The sequence below is a fragment of the Setaria viridis genome, chromosome 1 (assembly GCF_005286985.2).
Source record: "Setaria viridis chromosome 1, Setaria_viridis_v4.0, whole genome shotgun sequence".
Taxonomy (NCBI): Eukaryota; Viridiplantae; Streptophyta; class Magnoliopsida; order Poales; family Poaceae; genus Setaria; species Setaria viridis.
In genome coordinates this window covers 30,484,028-30,501,775 of record NC_048263.2, presented here as the reverse complement: position 1 = coordinate 30,501,775, position 17,748 = coordinate 30,484,028, and the positions used below count along the sequence as shown (strand labels likewise).

Here is a 17,748-nt window from a genome sequence, read left to right as displayed (position 1 = left end):
TTGAAAAGAAGAATCTCCCGGCGATTCACATTTTGCACTGCTAATAATGGTATGTCTTTTTATGAGAGATTTGCAAAGTACATGCACCTTTATGCTTTTGCTATTGAATTTTTGAGTAGTTTTTATTTGTTGAATACAAAATTATGCCTGGAAGTCTGCTTTGATCTTAATAAAATGGTCTAGCTTTGACTCCGTATGGGTGTGGTGCTTGATGATACATCCTGTCAATCCAGCAAGTAGAACAAAGGATATATGCGAAGAAAATAATTAGAGTTTGGGTAAGTGGCACCTCAATCAACAGCTAGCCTGAATGGCATCCAGAAATTTGAGTAACCCGGGAACCTTGTGGCGGTAGGGAGCCGAGAACATAACGCGAGCTCTCCCATCAAACCACGCGGCATACGCAACGGCAAAGAATCGGAACCGTTGCACAACTTGCCATTTGGCCACCGGGTAGCACAAGCACAAGAATTCCACGAAAGAAAAAAAAGCCTACAAGATATGAAGATAAGATAGCGAGATACCATGGCTTTGCCGCACCGCCGAATAACGCTATCCATCAACGAGAAGTGCAGGACAGAGAAGTGACAAACGATTGCCGTCAGTCAATTAAAAACACACAAAGCTCCGTGCCGTCCCTGAACGTCACTGCGGCCGGAATGATAACCTAATTATTGGGCTGTCACCTGGCAGAACTGCGCGCCTGCGCCCAGGTGTGACCTCCATTCCATGCCCATCCATGGCCTCAAGGTGTCGATGGCGTCGCGGATTTGGAGCATGCACGCGCAACTAGTGATGTTTCTTTCCGTGTTCTGATCTGCCGCCCGCGCCCAACCGCACCGCAGACTTTTTTCCTCATGGTTTTTCCGCGGAGGGGTCAGCGTCTGAAACCCCCTGTGGCCTGTGGGATCGAGGTGTCGTCGTGCTCCCTGCTCCTGTCCATTTCGGCCGCCTCTAGAATACGGCCGTCCTTTGCGTGACCCGGTTTGGGAGTTGGGACGACGCTGCTTCATCTAGAAGGTGACTACTGACTAGGAGAGGTCTGGTCCAGCCATGCCTGCCTTGTTTTTCTTCTGTTGAGGTCAGCTGGTCCAATCCATTCTGCTCAGGATTACTTATCAGTAGTATTCTTTTTTTTCCCATTTGTTTAGAGTAATGAGGTCAGGATATCACATTCCCGCTGGAGAATCCTTCTTGGGATGAGCACCTCTGCCATGAAATTAAACAATCTTGCAATTCTTTTGACTCCATGTCTCTGCAGCCAAATTCAAACGGCGCATTGGAGCACTCCCTCAAGCTATAGGCCGCATGTCAGTCCCATGTGCGGATGTGCCCGCGAGCGGCAAGCATGTATCCTAATTTGCGTGTTATCATGAGAGATTTGCTGCTGATGATGTATCCGTAGTCCTTGTGAATTGTCACTGCCTGGGGATCAAGTCTCCCTCGCGATAAACAATCCAGCAACATACGCAAGTGCAGGAACAGCTCAGAGCACACAACTCTGTTCTAGTACTGTACTCATGTACTGTTCGTGTAAGGAGGGAAAAAAAAGAGCGTATTCCCTTTCAATAAATTAACATTTGCACAACCATGAGGTCCATAATAAATACACAAAGAAAATCTGTTCGCGGACGTCAAGAAGAAAATCTGTTCACACCATGTGCCAGACAGCCAGAGCATGTTGCCATCAGCCATCAGCCTCCGAAACAGAATGTACGGCCAATCTCTGGGAGCAGGAAATTCAAGGAATGGATAAACAGAACACGCTCAAAAATCACTGATCAGAACGTAGCAGCACTGCTTGGATCCATGGCACACTTGCAGGTTGCAGCACCAGCAGCAGCTCACCATTCACCATGTTGACTTCACCTTCTGCAGCTTCAGCCTTCCACTTTCTTTCTGAAGATGATCCTGCCCAGCAGGCTCTGACTTCGCTTCTTCTTCCTCTTCGGATCAGCCGAAGCTTCGTCTTCCTTCCGCGCCTCGGCGAACACCGGATGGACGACTACCTGTGTCGATTCCTCGTCGTCAGCGCCGGCGTTTTTCTGCCCCTGTGCCGTGCTCCTCATTTTTGTTGCATAAACCTCTTCTTCTTCTTTCTTTAACTGCTCCTGTTTGGGCGTAGTAGGAGATCTGGAGCCCTCAGCGCAGGCGAACTCCTCGGCGAGGATGCTCGCGAGCGACTGCGGCTTGTAGTCGGACTTCGCCGAGCTCGGCCTGGGGTTGCAGATGGAGCCATCGAGAGGACCTGATGAAGTTGTTGGGACCTTCAGAGCCTGCAGCTGCTTGCTCAGAATCGTGATAGTCTCCTGGCACTCGGCGAGTTTGTCAGCTGCTGCGAGAATCTCCGAGTCCTGCAGGGAGTGCAGATGTTGTGAATTCAGTTCCTGATGACACGCTGAAAATTGTAACCTGCAATTCTTTTACTATTTTTTCTGTAAAAATGTATTGCAAGAACAGGGTGACTTACTGTTGCCAAATGACTTTCCTCTTGAGCTGCAAAATGTTGCACACTTGCCTCAGCAGCGGTACTGCACGACAAAGAATATGCATCAGTTTTATTTAAAAAAATTTGAAACGAGTTTTTTTAAGGGGAAAAGAAAAGAAATCCATGTAGCAAACTTATCATCCACCTTTCTATCTCACAACAGGCTGATTTTCTGCCCGGCAGGATATTGTCATCCTGAGCAAGTACAACTAGTGCGAGTTCTTCATCCAGCTTCTCTTGATGAGTGGCCATTATATGGTCTTCAGCTGGCTGATTTGGTCCTTCCTGTGCTTCTTTCTGAATATCTGGAGTTGCTGCTGCTTCTGCAATTTGGATGTCCTGTTTACCTTCTGTGTTGACTGTACCTGGTGACTTATCCTCATCAAAATTCTTTTCATCACTATCCGCGGTGTCAGATAGATCTTGGTTCGATAAATATTGTTCCACAATGTACTTCAGGATCAGGCAAACCTCGTCGATGAACTTTTCAAGTTTAGCTTTCCCATGCAGTAGATCATGACACACCTGAACCAGTTGCTCAAGGCGACTGCAAAGTTCAGATTTACCATGTAACAGCGGTCCTGATCTTGCAACATTATCCCCTGCAGATGTGCCAATCATGGGAGTGATTCTCTCAATCAGATCCCTCACCGTCTTCTCTATTTCAGACCGGTCAAATGGTACCTCTGAATCTTCTCTTTTGTTAGAAATTGCTTTCTGAATCTCCTCAAGAATGGTTTCAATGCTTTCTCCACTTGCTTCATGCTTATGCACCACGAGGTTCCAAATATCATGAACTCTTTCAGGATGGCCGTTGGGGATGGTACCATTCACGGCAGGATCATTGCCACTCTTCTCTGGCGTAACCGATGCCATATCCGCCTTCTTCAGAGATGCACGTGGCACATTGCCCTTCAGATCACCTGACGCCATCTCCATTTTCTCGATCTCTGCGAAATCGTCGAGCAAGTTCATCTCAGATGACGCCATGATGGATGCACCGTTCTGCTTGGCAGCCCTGAACTGCTCCAGTTCAGAAATCAGAGCAGAAGCCCAAGACTCTGATTCACAGTTAGCATCGTTCAGCTGCTTGTTCTCCTCTGTCAGCTCCTTGAGCTGCCTCTGCACCACCGTCAGCTTGCAGGCCTCGTCGGCGTACTTCATCTGCACGAACTGCAGCTCGCCCTCCCTCTTGGCGAGCTCCTGCTTCAGCGCCCTGTTCTCGTCCTCGACGGCGCGGAGCCTGGACGCAGCGTGGCCCTCGGCGTCCGACACCGAGCGCCGCGGCGACGGCGTCCGCGGCGAGAACGGCGGGACCGACCGCGGCGAGGACGGCGTCGCGGGGCGCGGCCGGCGCGGGCTGGCGGCGGGGGTCTGCTGCTTCTGCTGCTGATCGACCTCGTCCCTCATCTTGGCGATCGCCGCCGGCCCGGGCAGCCGCTTGCGGACCATGGCGCGCAGCCGCTGGCACTCGGCCTCCAGCGCCGCGATCCGCTCCAGGTGCTCCGCCTGCTGCCGGCGCGCGGCGTCGACGGACCTGAGGTCGTACTCCCGCTCCTGGCCACGGACCTCGAGCTCCTTCTGCAGCATGCGCACCTCGTACTGCAGCGACGTGGCCTGCTTCTGCGCCGACTCGAGCCTCGCCGTCGCGTCGGCGAGCTTGCCGCCGGCGGCCGCCTCGGACTGCCTCAGCTCGCCGACCAGCGCGTCCTTGGCGTCGACGGCCTTGCGGAGGCTGTTGTTCTCGGCGGCGAGCTTCGCGGCCTTCTTGTTCGCGTCCTCCAGCTTCTGCTGGAGCTCGCGCACTTTCCTCTTCTCCGAGGATATCTCGTTGGCCGCCTCCACGATGATCTGCTCCCGCTCTTCTCGGGCAATGACCAGCTGCTCCATGCAGGATCGCAGAGCTTCTTCCATTTCAGCCATCGTTCCCTTGATGATTGCTTCTTCAGCCCCTCCCTTGAAAATAATCACCAACAGCTTTTTCCTGGAAGCATCAGAGTCATCTTAGATTAGCCAATGCAGGTATTCGGTACAAATTTCATGCATAAACAAAGAATTTACGTTAACAACCTCTGTCAGCATTGTTGTGGCCAAGCCAATTAGGTTTGCATGATGCTCTTGCTTTATGTATGAACCCCTCAAGGTCCCAACAACTGCACTAGTTTGGTTTTCACGTTTTGCCTACCAGCTGCTAAGGATAAAAGGTCCTAGAACTGAACAGTGAACACTTCTCCATTCCATCCACCAAGCTTTTGTAAAGGAGACATAATGTGTGGGTTCTGAAGCAACAGCCACTTGTTGATGTGTCTCATTCCGAAGAAAAAAAAAAAGAACTTGCTGTTAACTCTTTGACATCAGAAGCATTGAAAAGTTGCTCTTCTGAAATTATGACCACCAAACCCAAGACCATATATAACAAAACTACATAAGTATGCTTTTGTACTGTTGGCTCGTACTGAACCCTGTCTGTCGTTTATTCAAAAGCAATATCGTCTGAACCCTAATCCAAAAGTTGATTCTGGGCAGTCCAATCCGAGACCGATGAAGTATGAACTGATGATCTTCTAACAAGTAACAACTGTCTATTTGTTTGGGTTTGCTAGTTGTTTAGCCATGTAACTGTAAGATTAGCCGAACCACTGTATCGCGTTCAGCGAGAACTAAATACAACTGAAAATGTCACGTTGAAAAAACAAACCGCAAACCTGATAAACACTTAAACAGTAATACAGTATAAACTGAAGTTGACGAAAACACTACCAATATTGGTGCAGAACTGAAGTACAACGCTAACCTGAACAAACAGCATTTCAATCTGAACAAAAGGAAAGAGCAGAGCGGAGACAGTTTTGCAGCGAAAAGAAAGGAACAAAGTGACGAACCTTTTCCAGTACTTGGCTCTGGCTGATCAGGCTATGCAATTCTTCAGGCACCAAAGGGATGCATGGCTAGCTCCTCCCCCAGGACTCCATGGCAGGAGCAAGGAAGGCGAACAGGAAGAAAGAAACACAATCAGCCAGTGGAGCGGACAGCAACCTCCCTCGGTCAGGGCATTCTATCGGTATGCAGCTTCGCTGTCGCTGGCGAGGTGCTGGCAGTGTGGTCGGTGGGGTGCCTTTGAGTGGGTTGCAGGAGTGGAGCCTGTTGAAGTGTTGAGGAGGAAGGCGTCGATGGGGGCAGCGGGGGTGGCGCTTTCGCTTGGAGGGAAGCGGAGGGGTCAGGGAAGGAAGACGCGGTGGTTCAGGCATGCTGTCAGGAAGACTGAAAGCTGGAGCAGTTGGGCTGTTCAGTTCTGGGTACGACCAAACACGACCCTACTGCTGCTGGAGATCAGCGGCGGCATCTTCCTCCTCTTGACATGGCTGCTCTGCTGGCGGATCAGTGGGTAGCCACTTTGCACGCGACGGCTGGAAATTGCATTCGAATTATGGGCATCAATTTCATTTCTTCTAGATAATGATAGCATCAGTGTCCTGATGAGTTCAGAATTCATAGGATGATCAATGTGCACAAGTAGTGAAGTGGCGTGTGTTTTTTTTCAGAATAAAAGGATGCCGCATTACTAGTGATTCACATTCTGAATTTCCTATTCGAAATTCCAGGCAGGTTACTGGCTACCTTTTTCTTCAGGGGATCGATGTGGCATGGCACCTCGTGGACGTTGGGGTTGACGATGACAGGTTGGTAAAAAGGCGCCGTCAGCGTTTCAGAGCTTATGAGGTTTAAGACCAAATCACTGACCCGTCCACACGCCACCAGTCGGTGCACTGGCAAATAAAAAGGCAACAAAGCTCGTGAGTCATCGTCCCAGCACAGGAGAAGAAACGTGGAGCACAATGATCCTCTCTGGAACAGTTTAAATTAACTATGGTCAAAATAAGTTGGCCAAACGACGGGCTGTTTTTCTGGTCGCGATTCTCCCGACCTCTCCTATTTGTACTAAAACGCAGAAGCTGGATCAAATCTGCTTATCAAAAAAATATTTTTTCCATTTTTGTGCAGCTTATTTGAGAAGCGTTTCTCCTCACCGTAGTATCAAATAGGGCCAATATCGAACACGCAGACATGCTCTCACGAGTTAGGTCGATCGCCACATGTGTGAATCCTACTCAAGTGAAAAAAGAAGGCCCTCGCTTTTTTTTGTTGCGATGAACCAAAGCACTGACCGGATGAACAGCATTCTTCGATTTCGACAGCAACCTAGGTACGTACAAGATCCTTAAAGGGCAAGAGGCAGCTGCTCTGCCGTTGTCATCAACTAGTGCTAGAATTGCAGCGGTTGGGGACGGCGTGCGTAGCATCTCGGATGGAATGGAACGCCAGGACAGCGCGCACTTGTGCGCTAGTGCAGGCAGGGACGCGTCGCATCGCCCGCCCGGCTGCCGGTGCCGTGGGGCAGGTGTCTGAAGTGAGCTCGGCACCAAACCACTGCGCTGCGGTTTGCGGTGGGTTCAGCGAGCACTTCTGGCTCGGTCTCGGACTCACGCACGCACGGGGCATTTGGCTGGACGATGAGCGGTCAACCCGGTTGGTTGCACGGCGACATCCCACTGAGACGAGGTGCGGGGGTGCTGTGAAAAGGACTTGGCGGCCAATTTTCACTAGACTAGAAAGGGCTTGTCATGGTTATAAACTCGGCATTCGTGCTGACGGATTCGTTCGGGGATCGTGAGGTATCCTTGCTCATGAATGGTGATGACGTACGTCTTGGACTCTTGGTACACTCGTCCATCTCCGAGCCATTTTTGTTGGGGAATAGCTAATTGCAATTTCAGATTTGTAATTGTAACCACTCCCTTTGTTCTATAATGATGTAGTATTTGCTACGACGAGTTTTTTCGCTCATATATACTTGTAGTTCACATATCGCCTTTTTAATCGAGTGTGATTTCAAATTGATCTTTTGTGTACGATAGTTCTTTCTAATTTCTAAGACTTCAAATTGTTCTTCAGCTATCCTCCAGTCGCCAGCATCACAGGATTATTTGGTTACAACGTCATCTCGATACTTGACGCGGGTTGCTAAGGACTTTGTTACCTGGGATGGATGGTGATGTACGTGTTCTTATACTATTTGTAAGGTCATGCGCTATCTCGGCAATCACTGCCCATGAGAATTCGGATGTGTGGAGCCAACAAAATACCCGTGCATGGTTTATCTTTCATCGAATAAATTAGTTAGGTGACTCAGTGCTGCTTATTGATGTCACCACTTGCATCACTATATACATGGATACATGTGCTCCTCCTCCAAAAAAATAAGTTATTCAACGAATTTTAGGACAGATTTATAAGGGAATAAAATGGCATCAATTGCCTCTAGGTACTAGCTATACTGGTGCTAATTGACTGTCGCATGCTCACGTGGCGATTTGAGTATAATGACTTATTTTTTTGATAAATTTGAATCGTAAAATGACTTATTTTTTTGACTTTTTGGACAGATGGAGTAAGTAGATAGATAGACAGTACATTTGAATAGGTATTTAATAATGGTGTTTTCTAAATCAGTCCAATGGACTATTTTTGCCCCTAATTTAATCATTGGAACATTATTTTTAACTTATTTTAGAAAAAAATATATTTTTCATCCCTCAAGTATTGCAACAGTGTGACATTCATCCCTCATATTTTATTTGGTGCAACAACCCCTTAATTAACTAAACTGGTACATTTATCATCCCACCTTAGTTTAACAATGATTTTAATATATTTAATAGCAGTTTAGGCGATACAATCATCATGCTAATCAATGTTTAGCCACATTTTATGTTGAGTCAATCTCTATAATAGTGGAGTGCGAATAGGTTCCAGTATTTTTTTCAAAAAAATTATGGGTAGGCAATTTAGAGGATTTCTAAAAAAAATTTAGACTTTATATTTTCAACTCAGCATATTACATTGCTAAATAGTTATTAATGACCATTCAAATGATTACGCTGCATAAACCACCATTATATCATACTAAACCATGATTAAACTAATGTGGGAATAATAAATGCACCAATTTATTTAGTTAAGGAGTTGATTCGCATAAATGAAACACGAGGGACGTAATGCCATTAGCGATGAAAAATAAAAATTTTTTCCTTTATTTTATTAATTTTTGGCGGTCGGATATAATCCGAAATAAATAATTACAGTAGAACTTAGCATCCGTAGGCGTAGCCGCGTAGGTCCGGCCTAGCGATTGCAGAGATCTACCGAGACGCCGACGCCCGAGCGCGTTCACCCAATCACGGAATCACTCCTCTCCCTCCCCCTCCCTCCCTCTCTCGTGGCCTTCCTTTCCTGGCGGCGCGTCGGCGCCGACGGTGCGAGCGGTGACGCCCTTCAGCACGTCCTCGCCGGGCTCTTCGCCGCCGACGAGCACCAACCAGGTATGCCCGCCCCCCTCTCTTCTCTTTCTGCTGTTGGAAACGGAGCGCCCCGATCCCCTAAACCTGTTTGTATTCGGATCTGGACCCAATTACAGGTATTATACCTACTAAGTACGATTTTCTTTTCGAAGGTGTACATGTGTACACCCATTTCTGATACTTGGTCTGCCCCTGGGTTCAACTGAACCCCATGCCTCCACGCTGCTACTCCGATTCATCAACATGCCGTTAGTTTTCAAAGGCTATAAAATTGCAGATCTAGCAAGAGCAGATAGCGGGGTGTTTATGGATAGTTGGCACTGATATCTATCGATACCATTTGTTAAGCTTGTCTAGTAATTTGATGATGTTTCTCCTATCATCTCTGATCCTCACTGCTTGATACTTACACATTACGTGTGTTTCTGTAATTCTTTGAGTGTGTTCTTTAAAATTTCCCTTTTTGCATTCACTAATTTATGGAGAAGTTCTGTTAAGTCCATAGTTTTCATGTATTTCATTGTATTTGATGCCACCTGTTCATTTATGAGTGCAAATGTCAGCATGTTGTCAAACTGACTTTAAATTGCAATTCGTGTGGAAGGTGGATTGTGGATCTGATACTTAGAAAATTGGGTTGGACTCTACATGTCAAGAAGGTATGGCACCAGGAAGCAAGGCGGAGAGAAAAGCAGCATTAGATGCCGGAGCATGGATGTTCAATGTTGTAACATCAGTTGGTATCATCATGGTCAACAAAGCCTTAATGGCAACACATGGTTTTAGTTTCGGTAAGACACTGACAGTGCTGTACTGTAATCCTAATTCGCATTTTCCATGTGTGTTATCACTTCTATCTAGAATTAGAATATGATGATTATGAAGCAAATCTTTCAGATGTCTTGTACTGATGTTGTTTTCTACTGTTTGCTTGTACAGCTACAACATTGACTGGACTTCATTTTGCAACCACAACATTGATGACATTAGTGATGAAATGGCTGGGATATATTCAACCATCCTATTTGCCATTACCAGAACTAGTAAAATTTGTCTTTTTTGCAAACCTATCCATTGTTGGGATGAATGTTAGTTTGATGTGGAACTCTGTCGGATTCTATCAGGTGACAACGTAACTTTGGTATTTTATCAGTGTTGGATTGAAAAATTGTGTATAATAAACTATGTGCCTTGCTTTTTTCAGATTGCGAAGTTGTGTATCATTCCAGTCTTATGCTTTCTGGAAATCCTATTGGATAAAGTCCGTTACTCAAGAGATACAAAACTAAGTATAGTACTTGTCCTGGTTGGCGTTGCTGTATGTACTGTCACTGATGTTAGTGTGAACTCTCAAGGGTTATTAGCTGCAGCAATAGCTGTTTGGAGCACAGCACTACAACAGCATGTGAGTATTCTTGATATTATAACCTGTCCTTCGATATGCATATACCTGTGTAATCCATTTTTCCTAATGATAGCGATCCTGCTTTAACCCTTATTTGTATAGCTTGGCTTGATGGCTTCTAACTTAGCAGTTTCAATTTTATAATTTCTAAAAAAGTATTGTGTATGGAATTTTCAAACTTGCTGGTGACTTATACTGAAGTCTGAATTTCCTCTCCATTCATGGAGGTCTAGCTAGCAGAAGAATCTTTGGGCCTTGTTAAGTTCAAAGAGAAGTTTAGTAATAACTAAATAAACTTCAACCTTTTCGACCTGATCAAGTTTCATTTAACTTTGTGTGGGCCGTGTGCACCTTTTTTCACTTTCACAACAGCCTATTATGTTATATTATCACTTTAATGTATTTGATCTCCTCTTCTGTGCTGCAGTATGTTCATCACCTTCAGCGAAAGTACTCGCTTGGCTCATTCAACCTCTTAGGTCATACTGCTCCAGGTCAGGCAGCATCATTGTTAGTATTGGGGCCTTTTGTGGACTTCTGGCTGACCAACAAAAGAGTTGATACTTTTAATTACACATCAATAGTTACGGTATGTGATGCATATTCTGAATTAGTTTCACACTTTTGTTTCTATCTTTGCAAAACTGTTCCATGAGCAGCCCATCTATTTCAGTCCAGCTAGTTTGGCACTGTATATCCACTCAGTTTTTTTTTTTGGGACCTGGTCCAGAATCACATGTTTGAGCACAACTTTCATCGTATACTTATAAAACCACATATTTTCAAGGTTATAGTGCTATCAAAGATATTTTCAATGCAAGATATCGTTTCTTTGTGTCCAATCTAAATAAAGTTAGACTGCATTTGTCCCAAAAACATCATTCTTTTTGCGATTGGAGGGAGAAATTCATACTTGTCAATGATTCCATCTGAGCTAGGTTTTCAGGATCATTATGTGATTAGTGTAGCTTGGAGCAATGAACACTGCAGTGGGTTTGGTGCCAAGACTAAGTAATGATGTCTGGCATTGAGGTTACCGCAATATTGAAGATGACTTGGAGCCTTGTTTCTCCAAAGTAATATTCAGGGTGTTCGATACTGGTAGTAGTTAGCTTGACCATAAGAAATAGCACATTGCTTCATATTGATGGTTCTTAGACATGTAGGAAATATTCTGTTTTCGACTTCTACAGTATTTTTTTAACCATCAACACAATCCACTGAGATGAGCTTGTGGTATATGATTTGAATCATAATAGTTCTTGTGCTTGATGCAATAATTTTTCTCTTTGGTGTTGGCTTGACCAACCTGAGTAAGACATTCTAATTTCCTTGTCATGTTTGAATTTTTCAGTTCTTCATCGTGTTGTCATGCATAATTGCTGTTGGGACCAACCTAAGTCAATTCATATGCATCGGAAGATTCACAGCCGTCTCATTCCAAGTTCTAGGCCACATGAAAACGATTCTTGTGTTGACCTTGGGCTTCCTTTTCTTTGGGAAAGAGGGCCTCAATTTCCACGTCGCCCTAGGCATGCTTCTGGCTGTGATCGGCATGATTTGGTATGGGAATGCATCATCGAAACCTGGAGGGAAAGAGCGCCAGGTTTACTCGACACCAAGCGAGAAAACTCAGAAGCACGGGATACTGTCCTCGCAGTCCGAGCTCGATCAGAAGGTCTGAAATGAGAACAGCAAAGCCATCGAGTGCATCTTGAGCATCGATAGACCTTATTTATTCTTTCTATACGTTTGTAGGAATATGTTTCTATAGAATTGTAGGCCATAGCAGAAAGAGGGTACCTGGGCAAAAAAGCCCAAGGCTATACTTTTGCAGCGAATATGTCAACATCTAAGCTGGCAGATACTTGTTTTGTAATAGTCATTCGGTGATTGCGTACTTTCACTCTCCATCTGGCAAATTCAGTATATTTGTGGTATTCCTGTTCCTATTACATGGAGAAGTGCCTGTTGCAAGTCAGCTGCACGGAATACTGATGGTGATGGCCGTGGTTCTGCCGCAGCTCGCCGCGTGAAGCAATCTGACGGCGGCGCTTTACCATCTCTGTTCGGGCTGGCGCACCGGTAGTGTTTTTGGAGGTGCCGCGAGGAGCTTGCCCGGCTGCAAGGCGGATGGTCAGGAGCTGAGCCACCGGCGTCCTCTGCTACGCAGCCTACGCTCATGGCGCATCACAACAGCAGTGGCCGGGCCAGGTCCGTTTCCTAATGTTCCGCAGCGGTGCCCCATCGTCTAAACAATTCAGAACAATAAAACCATTCAGGTTGTAAACTTGTAATGACTGGGCGCATCAAGATTCAAGGAGCTGCAAGCATAAAACCATTACATGCTTAACGAAACTGAAATAATAGCTCGACTGAAACTTCATATGATTGGAATATGTAGAACAAATATCACCGCACAAGTCAATCGATATGCATCATCCGTTTAAATTTCAGCACTTACCGTCGAAGTGGACGGAAGGAAGAATAAAGGCACGAAGTCTGATGCCACTCAAGCTTAATAAATCCAGAGAAATGCAGTTAACAGCACTGGCAACAATGCAGCGAAGAGTAACGATCACACTCCCAGGGATCTTCAGTTAACAGCACTGGCAACAATGCAGTGAAGAGTGACAATCACACTCTCAGAGACATGCAGTTAACAGCACTGGCAACAATACAGTGAAGAGTAACAGTTACATTCTCTCATGCAGTGAAGAGTAACAATTACACTCTCTGTGTAGTCCTTTTTTTTTTCCAAACTACCTAGCACGTTCAAAGCTCTTACTCACCAGCCTCATTCAGCACCTCTTAATTCCAAAAAATGCACTTCGCACTGATCAACTACCTGAACAGGTTAAGATCTGAATGGATGAACGCCGTGTGAGATATAAATGGAACATTTGGATACAACCCTGAAAGTGCACACCTCATGCACTCGACAACCGTGAAGATCTGGATGAAGGCCATTGTCATCCAGAAATATGCCATTGGCTTACCCTGGAAAACTATGCTTGGACTCCAGTTGATCGCAGTGGCCAGAGCTTGTGAGCCTGTGTCGAGCAGGATAGCCAATATGATGTGAAACCGCAAGAAGTGCGGCGACCACTTCCGCCTCACAACAAAGAAGTATATGGTCATGAAGATCACCAGAAAAAGCCACCCAGGGAGTAGAGCCATTGTATCAATGAAGGCATAAAGCAGGCTAAATCTTTGCAAGTATGGATGAAGCTGATAGATGGCATCTGCGTGTCCCCACATGTTGTGCAGTGGCAGAAGATAGGGTACACATGCTAGGGATCTCCACCACCATTTAGGTTTGGAAGATAACTCAGGATAGCTGAATGATGATAAAGATGCTTGACAACCAACTTGAGTTCTTGGATGCAATTTGGGGGATGGCAGCAGTGGCTTGATGCCCTTGATGGTATCGTACTTTGCAAAGGATGAAGATAGAACATGACGGTGAAAATCCGCACCAGCTGAAAGGAAGAAATTTATTGTCATATGAAGATCAATAAGAATTCCAACATCATTGTTGGCACAGGAAGAAGACTTACATTTTGAGATAATTCACCTTAAATTGAGATAAGTAACTTAAGCAGAAAGGATGAATCAATTAGAGACAAGAAACTACTCAATCAAGAAACAAGTAACTCCTCAATCAATTAGAGACAACTAAGAAACTACTCAACCAATTAGAGACAAAAAAAACAACCTACTAAATCAATTAGAGAAAAGTAAGTAACTACTCATTATAACTTGAAAGAGTATTCAGGATTCACAATGACTGATAGTTGCAAACTTGCAAAAGAAGCAGAATTTCATAATAGGATCTGCCCAAGAACGACCTGTGGTACTCATCACAATAAAGTCGATATGAATTGTTAGTCTGTAACTTTGTGTATATTATCGATACGAGGACCTGAACACCAGATTTTATCCATGTCTGTACCTTCAGCATAAAATACCAACTTTTAACTGAACTGGACTGGAATCTTAATTTAGTGCTGCCTCCACATGGATAACAACTTCATGCATTGTTAAAGATAAGATGCCTCAATGGCGTACTGTCATGAAGTGCACACCGAACAGTAGCAAACTTTTGCTGTCACTGACGTATTTTGTACATTGAAATTCTAAACTCCCTTTGTCTTTGGGAAAACAAATAACAAATAATAAAAGTAATTACTAATTAAACACATTGGGTTTTTCAGAGTTAAAAGACAAGCATGCATAACATCCCCTTGCATCCTATAAATTACTTTCTACAGTTCACTGATCTAAAAAAAATCAATCAACTATATTCTGCCAGGGAAGCATATAGAACTTGAAATTAATTTATCAATTTACTCCTTTGATCACGCAACTTTCCATTTTCTAAAAGAAACAAATGCTAACAAATTGGTCTGGAGGAACTAATACAGTAAAGCTAAGATATCTCAAAATAAAGGCAGTCAAAAGTTCCGCGATAGAGCTTCAGAGGTAATGTCAAACTACAGCAATTCTTCGCACAAAACTAAAACTATATTAAGAAAGGATAACGGTCTTGCTAATCGAGAACTTGAGATAGAGCTTCAGAGGTAACAATAAGCCAATAAGCACAGCATAGTTACCCAGTACCCCCAAGCATATCCACGTAATAATTCAGGCAATGCTGTCCAGTAGCGGATAACCGCCTCAATGCGAAGTGCTTGCATAAACAGCATTCATTCACACCAGTAAAATTTCCCATAAAGAAGAAAATAAAGTGAATTTACCTCTCAAAGCGAAGGATTTCTGCTCACGACGAAATGCAGGATCCCGCAGGCTCAGAAAAGCCGGTCTAGCACGCAAAGACGGCCTCGCGGGAGAACCATACCGGCTCGCGGCAGGAGCACCAAGCAGCTGAGGATTCGCAGTAGCCACTCCCTGACAGGGAAACATCGCGTGCGAGCGGCGGACCTGACGAGGAGCATTAGGTTTCAGTTAAAACCCACGAACAAATTGGAAAATAAATTCGGCCCCAAGAACAATGCGCCCAAGCAGGGTAGGACTTCCTTACCAGCAAAAGGAGAATCGAATCCGGATGGATCCCCGCTCCGCGCTAGCCCAGGAGGGGACGAGGACGACGATGGGAGGAGGAAGAAAGGCGGGTTGCGGCGGAAGGGAAGGTGGAGTCCTCTGGATTGGGGCAGAGGCCAAGAAAGCCGCCTGGGGGATTTCCTGGAGACTGGTTCGTGAACGCGGTTCGGTTGAACCGACACAAACCGGTCTGCCGGTCGGTTCATGGGTGGGTGCAGGGGGTGGATATCGAGCCGGCTCGGCTCGTTTTGGCTCGCTACGACAACGAGCTAGCTCAGCTCGGCTCGTTATCTTAACGAGTTGGAAGTCAGGCTCGGCTCGGCTCGTTTGCCAGCTCGAGCTGGCCCGTTTAGCTCGTGAGCTAGCTCGGTAAATATGACGTCGGCGAGAGTAGGGAGCTTCTCCAGGGTGCTGAGGCGAGGTGGGCGAGGCTTGAGTTGCTGCTGGAGAGAGGGCACGATGAGCAATGGCACGAAGTTGGAGCCTTGGGCAGGGCACGAGGTTGCAGCCATGCAGCGGCATAGTGAAGCTTGGTCTGCTCCGGCGTAGCAAGCCACCAACCACATCACCATCGCTGTTCTTCATGCAGGGGCCTGCTCCGGCGCTTCCTCACTCCAATTTCGCCGTATCCCAGCAATTAAACTGCTAGGGAAGCTAGATCTGGGAAGAAGGATCATGGTTTTTTTCTCGAATACATAGGAGAGTTGCGTATCTTTGTATTAGAGGTAGAAGTTTCAAACAATACAACGCACGGCAAGAGAGCCGGCACCAAACAAACCCCATTACATACTTATTACATGAGAGCTATCAACCAAAACACACCCACAGAATAGTCTCTCATCAGGCCATGGTGACGGTCGATCGCTGTCTGCGAGCTCCCTACATTGCACAGGAACAACTCCTCGATGGCCTTGGAGTGCGTCGTCTCGAGTGTTGACCCATATAGCTTCTTGTATACTTGTCCATACCTTGTCTTCCATCATTCCAAAACGCTTCTATCATAAGGACTTCGCCACGCTTGGCTGCAGCGACATGGGAGAGATTATGGTTTGTTAACTGTTCACTGCGCTTGGGCAATACGGGTGTGACTGTCGTCTCGACGACGCGAGCCAGTTTCAGCGGTGACACCAACGGTGTGCTTAGCTTGACTTGGACCGCAGCACAAAAGGCCTCAAGATTTTGGGTCGCTTGTCGCGGTGTCACGCAATGGAGCGTTGTTCCCTTTGCCATGTCCTCAGGGTGGAATGCAGGCGCGGGCGAACTTGGTGAGCTCAGCACAACCGCACCCCACGTCGCGTGCCATAATCACTGGCGATGTGGACCCATCTGACAAAGCAGCTGCGACCATCCCAGCAATAGACGATTTGATTTAGAAATTAGAAGAGAGAGATTGGATCAGGGATTTCCTCATGCATGTGCTCTCGACGAAAGAAGGAAGAGGGGACTTTGGGCTACGGATGAAACGGACGGAGAAGAAAAAGGCAGTACTATTTTATACGTGTGGGTCCCAGGTGTTTTAGAGGCTCTCGTCATGTTGAACACGAACGGATGGATGTTGGGCAGTCGACCGTGGGACCTCAGGGTTTGGTAGGGTTCCAGCTGCGTCTAAAATGAGGAGGAGCCGAAGGAGGTACTTTTTTCCTCTCCGGCTTCTCTATATAAAACAACTCCGGCTCCTCTTGTGCTCTAGGTTGGAGCCGTTTTTGACCAAACTGTTTGATAAGGCTTTACTGGAGCCGCAGGAGAAGGCGAAGCTGGAATCCTACCAAAGAAGCCCTAAGTAATTAGTTGGGCCAGACCCTAAGTAATTGGTTGGGCCAGGCCAAGTTGTTTCGCTACTAGGCCTGTGCTTGAGCTCGTTTGGCTCTCAAGCTAGCTTGTTATCTCTATCGAGCTGAAAGCTAGCTCAGCTCGTGAGAATTCCCAACGAACCGAGTCGAGCCACCAACGAGCCAAGTCGAGCGAGCTAGCGAGCCACGAGTTTTTCGTCTAGCCCTTGCAGCCGTGCAACCTCGAGGGCAGTTTGGTAATACAATCTGAAATTATTTTGAATATAAATCATTCCGATCGTTTCTTATGATTTTTTTTGTTATTTGAGACCCTTTTATGATAACATTTGAATCTAATCCTCCCAATTTATTGATATTAGGAACCTTCAGCCACGCATCCGATTCTTAATGGAAAAGGTTATCCTTTCTCGATTATTTGAACCATATAGATGATATTTTTCATGTCATGTTTTTTAATACATGTTTGCTTTCATCTATTCTAAGAAAATAAGATATGGCTTCTATAGTTCAACATTAACAAAATTAAATGTTAGTGTTGTTAAGTTACTTTTACTGAAGCCACATCAAGTAATCTGGTGTCACGAGGGATTAGAAAGCATTGCCGTCGCGACAAGTACTATTACTAATTAGAGATTGTGTTAA

General features: G+C 45.7%; 3 protein-coding genes and 1 long non-coding RNA gene across 5 annotated transcripts; 2 read left to right on the top strand and 2 right to left on the bottom strand.

Moving 5' to 3' along the window:
* The first annotated feature begins 311 nt into the window (after window positions 1-311).
* LOC140222930 (uncharacterized) lies at window positions 312-1,588 on the top strand. The gene is made up of 2 exons (XR_011898278.1): window positions 312-1,081; window positions 1,262-1,588. It is a non-coding gene; the product is annotated as an uncharacterized lncRNA (long non-coding RNA).
* Window positions 1,535-5,703, bottom strand: LOC117861781 (filament-like plant protein 7). 2 transcript variants are annotated; one of them, XM_034745322.2, is made up of 4 exons: window positions 5,371-5,703; window positions 2,634-4,472; window positions 2,471-2,531; window positions 1,535-2,354 (listed from the first exon to the last, which is right to left on the bottom strand). In XM_034745322.2, the coding sequence occupies exons 2-4, from the start codon at window positions 4,409-4,411 to the stop codon at window positions 1,881-1,883; spliced, it is 2,313 nt and encodes a 770-aa protein (XP_034601213.1). In that variant the 5' UTR covers window positions 4,412-4,472; window positions 5,371-5,703; the 3' UTR covers window positions 1,535-1,880. The 2 variants fall into 2 exon arrangements, with proteins under 2 accessions (XP_034601213.1, XP_034601216.1); XM_034745325.2 differs by lacking the exon at window positions 5,371-5,703 and adding an exon at window positions 4,559-5,282.
* Window positions 5,704-8,677: 2,974 nt separating this feature from the next.
* LOC117861767 (UDP-rhamnose/UDP-galactose transporter 6) lies at window positions 8,678-12,192 on the top strand. Its single transcript, XM_034745313.2, has 6 exons — window positions 8,678-8,868; window positions 9,452-9,638; window positions 9,787-9,971; window positions 10,052-10,252; window positions 10,680-10,841; window positions 11,607-12,192. The coding sequence occupies exons 2-6, from the start codon at window positions 9,509-9,511 to the stop codon at window positions 11,934-11,936; spliced, it is 1,008 nt and encodes a 335-aa protein (XP_034601204.1). The 5' UTR covers window positions 8,678-8,868; window positions 9,452-9,508; the 3' UTR covers window positions 11,937-12,192.
* A 578-nt stretch (window positions 12,193-12,770) lies between these two features.
* Window positions 12,771-15,454, bottom strand: LOC117861777 (protein TIC 20-I, chloroplastic). The gene is made up of 3 exons (XM_034745319.2): window positions 15,297-15,454; window positions 15,013-15,196; window positions 12,771-13,734 (listed from the first exon to the last, which is right to left on the bottom strand). The coding sequence occupies exons 2-3, from the start codon at window positions 15,176-15,178 to the stop codon at window positions 13,097-13,099; spliced, it is 804 nt and encodes a 267-aa protein (XP_034601210.1). The 5' UTR covers window positions 15,179-15,196; window positions 15,297-15,454; the 3' UTR covers window positions 12,771-13,096.
* Between the last annotated feature and the right edge of the window lie 2,294 nt (window positions 15,455-17,748).